We start from the raw sequence: 6,899 nt of genomic DNA on the forward strand, positions 1-6,899 counted from the left end.
TCCACTGTCCCGTGTTCTCCGAGGGAGCACAGGGCTTTTCCAGAAGATTCCTCTTTACTCATTGCTGAAGTCTTTGCGGAGACTGTCAACACTATGTTAAGGCTGAGCCAGCGTGTTCACGAAGTGAAGCAAGGGTGATTGGCAGCTGCTGTTTGCTTGTTGGGGTTGAGCCTTGAGCCCACTGGGCAGGTGCTCCATTGAGCTGCATCTCCAGATCCTGCTTGTTGCTGTTGTTTGTTGAGAGTGGCTCTCACTCTGTAGCCTAGGCTAACCTTGAACTTGCAGTCTTCCTGGTAATAGCACCCTCGGGGTGGATTACAGGAGTATACTACCAGCCTTGGCTTAAGCAGAGTGCTTCTCCAGTTTGCTGACAGTGGGACCTTCAGGAAGTTACTTAAAACTTGCCTCTCATCTGTCAGGTGGGGAATGAAGTTCCATCTCTGTGGAGACACTGGGACTCCAGGCTAACAGCAGGCTGGGGGGGGGGGGGCTTCCCCGTCGTTATTGTTGTTTGTTTACATGTCTATGAAGTGACTAGATTCGCCGCGGTCAGCCCCCCCACCTCCGGACTCCCTCCTGCTTTCATATCTTTAAAGATCATTCTGACCATGTGTGTCTGCAGAGGCATCTGTGCGCATGTGTAGGCAGGCCCATGAGTCCAGCAGAGAGCGCAGACCCCAAAGATGGAGTTACAGGCGTGTGCTGCGGGCAGGCTCTTTGCAAAAGCAGTAATCGCTTCTTACCGCTGAGCAGTATCTATAGCCCCATCTCACCCTGCTTAGGACTTCCGCGTAAGCCAGTTAAACTAGTAGCTTCGCAGCACATACAAAAGCCGCCTTTGCGCCCCCTGGCGGAAGTGAGCGTCCTCGAAGGAGGTGGTGTGTTGCAGGGATTTCCTGTTTTGTTGTTGTAGTGGTGGGGGTGGCAGCAGCGATGGGCGTGATGCTGGTGATGGTGGTGGTGGGGCTCTGGCGCCCCAAGGCAGGCCTTGGACTCCTGATCCTCCCGCTTCCACTTCCCAGGTGCCGGGAAAGCACCATGGCCTCCTGAGGTGGTGTAAACTTTGCAGGCTGCAGCCCCTCTCCCGTTGTGGGTCGATGGATCCCACAGGGCACAGTGCTGCCGGATTCCACTGTCTGCTCACTGCCTGTGCTAACAGATTTCACACCAGCAGCGGGAGCTTACAGTAAAGCATTTTCCCTTTGTGAGTGCTCGCGGGTGCTTTGTGGTGACCCTGGGCTCCAAAGCACCAGAGATGCTGTGTGTGAAAGACAGTGGCCTAAAGCCTGAGGTGTCTCAGCGGTACAAGGACACAGCGAGTTGGATAGTTCCCTGGATGGAGGATAAGCCAGCAGCCTGGCGGGGTGCTACCAGCCCGTGGGCTCCTTTGAGAGTTTCCAGCTCCATCTCTGCCCTCTATAGCAAGCACATCAGCTAACCTCCTTGTGGACCCCAGGAGGGATCAGGGCTCCGTGTCTCCAGGAAGCCTTCTATGACTGACCACATACACTTCTAATCCACCTTCTCCGGGCTTGAGGGCTTGTTTCTGCTTTGTCCCCACTATTCCTAACTCTGCAAAAAGAACAGAACCCTCATGAGCCATAGTGAGTACTTTCCACAAAGGCCATGATAGCTAGCCTGACATTTTTATTGAGGTATATGCACTCCTTTCTCTCCCTCCCTCTCCCTTTCCCTCTCTCTCCCCACCCCCTTCTCTTCCTCCCTTTTTCTCCTTCCATCCCTCTTCCCACCTCCTCCTCCTCTGTGTTTCTCTCCTCTCTCCCTCTCCATCTTTCTCTCTCATTCCTTCCTTATCTGTCTGTCTGTCTATCTATCTCTATCATCTATGTCTATCATCTCTATCTATCTTCTATATATCATCTATCATTCATATCTATCATCTATCTATCTATTCATCACCTATCTATCATCTATCTATCAATCATCCTTCTATCTATCCATCTATGCCTATCTCCATACCCATTACATATGTCTCTCTGCTTGGGGCTACTAAGGAAGCTCAGCTTAGAGAGGCTCAGCAAGTTCTCTGAGATCAAGTATTCAGGCTGAAACCTAAGGATTCCTGAGAGGATCTTATCAGGCCTTGAGTTCAAGGTCAGCCTGGGCTACACCATGAAACCCTGTGAAGAAGAGGGAGGAAGAAGAGGAGAAAAGCTTCACAGATGATCTAACTCAGCTAATGAAGTAACCTGGCTCCCTTCACGGTCTTCGCAGATGCCAAGGGAACCATCCGGGAAATTGTCCTGCCCAAGGGCCTGGACCTCGACCGGCCCAAGAGGACCCGCACGTCCTTCACGGCGGAGCAGCTGTACCGCCTGGAGACGGAGTTCCAGCGCTGCCAGTATGTGGTGGGCCGGGAGCGCACGGAGCTGGCGCGTCAGCTGAACCTCTCCGAGACCCAGGTGAGAGCCAGGTTCCACCATCCGGTCCCGGCAGATGGGGCCTCGCAGAAAAGGCCAAGGCTTGGAAGGAACATATACACATACGGGGAAAACTCAGAGCTTCAGGTAAGAGAGAGCCAATAGTGTTAACAAGAGGGCTGGGCTGACAGCGGTGACTTGCCTGTAATCCTAGCACTCAGGAATGCTGGCAGCATAAAGAGTTGGAAGCCAGCCAGGGCTACATCCTGGTCCAGTGAGAACCTACCTCAAAGCAAACAAAGATTAAAAGACAAGGAAGAAAGGAGCAAATGGATGAACGGAGAGAAATGGGAGAAGGATCTGTGGTTAAAGATCTGAGTTCATATCCCCAGAACACACATTAAAAGCTGGATGTGAGCATCTGTAATCTGTGGAAATGGGAGACAGAGACACTCTTGCCATGGGCATTTGCAATACAGTGAAAAATTAAGGAGACCCTGTCTCCAGCACGGTGGAAGACAAGGACCAACACCCAAGACGGCCCTCTGACCTCCGCACGCAGGCCGTGGCTCACACGTGCCCATGTTCATACACATGAGAAAGGAGAACAGGGGAGGGGAGAAAGTCAAGTTTCAATACAAGGGATTATTCGTATTTAAGGAAAATGGAAAAGGCCATAGAAATGGGGGACATTCAAGGTCAGGGAGTGAGTGACTTAGGGGATGTCTTAGTCAGCTCTATCGATGTGAAGAGACACCATAAAAGTAAAACATTAAAAAAAAAAAAAAAAAAAAAACACTGTAAAAGAAATAAAAAACATGGCTACGGTCTCAGAGGCCCAGTCCATCATCAGCATGACAGGGAGCATGGGGGCAGGCACAACACTGCAGCAGCAGCTGAGAGCCACATCCTGCTCCACAACCGGAGACAAACACTGGGCCAGGTTTGGGCTTTTGGAACCCCAGAGCCCACCCCTAGAGACACACTTCCTCCCACAAGGCCACACTTGCTCCAACAAGGCCCAAACCTCCCAATCCTTCTAATCCTTGCAATAGTAACACTTTGTGGTGATGAGGCACTCAAATACATAAGCCTTTTTGTTTGTTTGTTTTTGTTTTTCAAAACAGGGTCTCTCTGTGTAGCCCTGACTGTCCTGGACTCGCTCTGTAGAGCAGGCTGGCCCTGAACTCACAGAGATCTGCCTGCCTGTGCCCCCTGAGTGCTGGGAGTACAGGTGTGCGCCTCTGCGCTTGGCTGGCCATTTTTACTCAAGCCATCACAAGCGATACTGTCTGGGAAGAGGTGCCTCTGGGTGGTGATCGCCTGGTGTCCAGGGAGCAAAAAATCCAAGCAGTTCCAGGCACAATGCAGGAGCCTGTAGTCCCAGGTTCTTAGGAGGCTGAGGCAATAGAACTATAGCTCAGGAGTTTGAGACCAGCCTCAGCAACCCAAGGTGAGCCCAGAGAAAAACAACAAAGGATCTTGGAAAGAGACAACCCTTGCCAGGCTGGGCTGGGGACCTCTTTCTCCCTTTCAGCCCTTTCTCGCCTTCTGTCACCTTTGCCTCATCTCAAGGTGACCGAGCTCCTCTGAGGTAAAGGAAGAGCCAGACCCTGCCCCCCTCAACCCCAAGAAGGACTGGCATTTTAACAACAGAATGCAGGCCAGGGGTGTGGCTCAGTTGCTAGAGTGCTGGCCCAGCATGCATGAAGCCCTCGGTTCGAGCCCCAGCACTGCATAAAGTGGACATGGTGGTGTATTCCTGTAACCCCAGCACTCCTGAAGTGGAGGCAGGAGGGTCAGAAGTTCAAGGTCATCCAGTTTGAGTTACAGAAGACTGTCTCATACCACCTACATAAACCTAACCAGGGGAAGAAATGAGAAAAGATGAGGTTTAGAGTGAAGGAAAGGCAAGAGGCTGACTCAGTAGTCCTCTGCTGCAACTGGCCAACAGATGGGCTAAGGACAAGCCAAGCCCTAGTGCAGACAGAGTCACCAATTAGCTTAAGCACGCGTTGCTCTGGCTCCTCATCAACGGTCTTCAGTGCCAGAGCATTGGCCCTGACCCAGGAGTCCAGAACAGCTGACCACACAGGAACAAAACCAAAGCCACCTTCCAGACTCGGACATCCAGATACTGATGAGCCCATGGTCCCTTTGAAAGAAGAATGTCTAGTACTTGCCTATCATCCCTGCACTCAGGAAGTTGAGGCAGAAGGATGCAGAGTTCAAACTCAGCCTAGGCTTCATAGGGAGGAGCTCTTGTCTGATACCTAAATTATTAATGGCATTTTTATTTTTAAATGAACAAGCCTTAGAATTGAGCACCAACCTCAGGCCCAAGTTGTTATTCTGGGTGTGTGTGTGGGTTCCCAGCCCTGGGAACCACACTCCTCCTCTGCTGTGGGCCTTTGCGGTCCAGCAAAATATCAGGACAGGAAGCCACCAAGAACTCCTTGAGATCCAGAGGCCCAGGATGGCGACCTGCAGAAAACCTCAGCAAACACTAAGGCACCCAGAAGAGGCAGGCGATGCCCAGGAAACACAGAACAGTGCCCTGGCCCTTAGGAGTCAGCCAGCAATTGTTCCCTGGAAGAGTGACAGAGCAGAGCCAGAAAGAATCAGTACAAGAGACAGAAGCAACCAACGGCTTCTTACAGGAGAAGGGATGGTCTAGGGCACTCAAACTCGCCTCTGGGGCCCTGGGGTTGGTGGGGGAGGGGCACAGAGAGGCACAGGTGTTGAGGGTGCTCTTCCAGCAGCACGCTGGGAGTTTTCTAGAAATCCTGAAGCCTCCATCCTGACTCAACTCTGATAGAAAGAACTTGAAATGAGCTCTGGCACCAGGATGTGGAATGTACACAGGAAATTTGTGTGCAGCCAGGCTTAAGAATCCACATGTGACGACAAATGAAGCGCCAGGACCAGCCCCAGCCCAACCTGCCCTTGCCTTCTCCCCACATCCAGGGCCTGCCTGCTGGGGGTCTACAGCCCACGCCCTCCTCCCCCACCCTGTCTGCACACAGAACTCGGCCAGGAAAGGGGATGGTGGGGCACACAGCTTCCAAGTTTGGTCACGCCACATTGGCCACACCCCCTTTCATTGTCCTTCCCCTGCCAGAGTGGGTTTGTTTCTTTCCCCGTGAGACTCTCTGCTTTCCCAGCACAGGAGTCATGGCTGTGGAGCCCTTGTCAAGTGGCTAAGAGCTGGAGACAATGAGAAAGGCTCTCAGCCCTCCCCTTCAGGGCCTCTGGGCTGCTGTCGTGCTCTTCCTCTGCCACACGCTGTCCCTGCTCATGTGACACTGGGCTAGGTGTGGAGTTCAGCTGACAGAATGCTGGTCCAGCATGCACGGAGCCCTGGGCTGCATCCCTAGCAAGGCCTACAACCAGAAGTGATGGTAGGGCCTGTGAGGCAGCACTGTGACCCAGCAGGAAGTTCAGAAGTTCAAGGTCACCCTCAAGTACACAGCAAATCCGGAGCCGGTCTGGGGTACCCAAGGCCCTGTCTCCAGGAACATAAATCAGCTGGCAGCAGCTGGCTGCTTGGCTTGGGTCTCAGTCTAGATGGCTTGGCCTAAGGCAGTGCAGACTCTTCCTGTAGGTGGGCGAGAGTCAGAACGGTGAAGGGATTTTGAGATTTAAGGTCTCCAGTCAGCTCCTGGGTACAGGCCGCTGTGAGATGACACTAATGATCGGCTCTTCTTTCTGCCCCGTCCTCCCCACCCCTGTGCCTTTTTACCCCACTCCACCTCTGACCTTCCTCTCCTTTTCTCTTGGCTCTGCCTCCTGCCCCTCCCCTTTCTCCTCTGTCATCCCTGTGCCCTCTGCCCGAAGGTAAAGGTCTGGTTCCAGAATCGACGCACCAAGCAGAAGAAGGACCAGAGCAGAGACCTGGAGAAGCGGGCATGCTCCTCTGCCTCCGAGGCCTTTGCCACCTCCAATGTTCTGCGGCTTCTGGAACAGGGCCGGCTGCTCTCCGTCCCCAGGGCTCCCAGCCTCCTGGCACTGACCCCTGGCCTTCCAGGTCTTCCCACCGGCCACAGGGGCACCTCCTTGGGTGACCCCAGGAACTCCTGCCCACGCCTCAATCCAATGCCCTCAGCCTCGGTGGAGTCCCCTCTGCCACCCCCTCTGCCAGCCATCTGCTTTTCCACAGCTCCGCTCCTGGACTTGCCTGCCAGCTATAAACTGGGGTCCTCGGCTTTTGAGCCCTACAGCAGGCTAGAACAACAGAAAGTAGGCAGCCCTGGCCAAAGTGACAAGAAAGATGACATTTAAGAGTCCCATCCCTGTGTGACACCGCGTCCCCAGCACAGCACTACCCCAACCTCCTGGCCCCTGTGGACTATACGGAGCAGGCCTGGAAGAGGAAGGGTGGGCACAGCATGCGCCTCTCACCTGCCCTCAGCTCAGAGACTGAACCAAATGTCTTTGGTCCCAATGTACTCTGATGAGTGAGTGCCATGTCTGTGTGTGTGTGTGTGTGTGTGTGTGTGTGTGTGTGTGTGTGTGTGT

The 6,899-nt window shown here is 53.4% G+C and overlaps 1 protein-coding gene across 1 annotated transcript; it reads left to right on the plus strand.

The window, feature by feature from the left end:
* Positions 1–933: 933 nt before the first annotated feature.
* Vax2 (ventral anterior homeobox 2) lies at positions 934–6,878 on the plus strand. The gene is made up of 4 exons (XM_055596384.1): positions 934–960; positions 1,160–1,319; positions 2,236–2,423; positions 6,219–6,878. Exons 1-4 carry the CDS (start codon positions 934–936, stop codon positions 6,660–6,662), a joined length of 819 nt encoding a protein of 272 aa, XP_055452359.1. The 3' UTR covers positions 6,663–6,878.
* The last annotated feature ends 21 nt before the right edge of the window (positions 6,879–6,899 follow it).

Source organism: Psammomys obesus, unplaced genomic scaffold, assembly GCF_907164565.1.
Source record: "Psammomys obesus unplaced genomic scaffold, mPsaObe1.curated_primary_1811, whole genome shotgun sequence".
Taxonomy (NCBI): domain Eukaryota; kingdom Metazoa; phylum Chordata; class Mammalia; order Rodentia; family Muridae; genus Psammomys; species Psammomys obesus.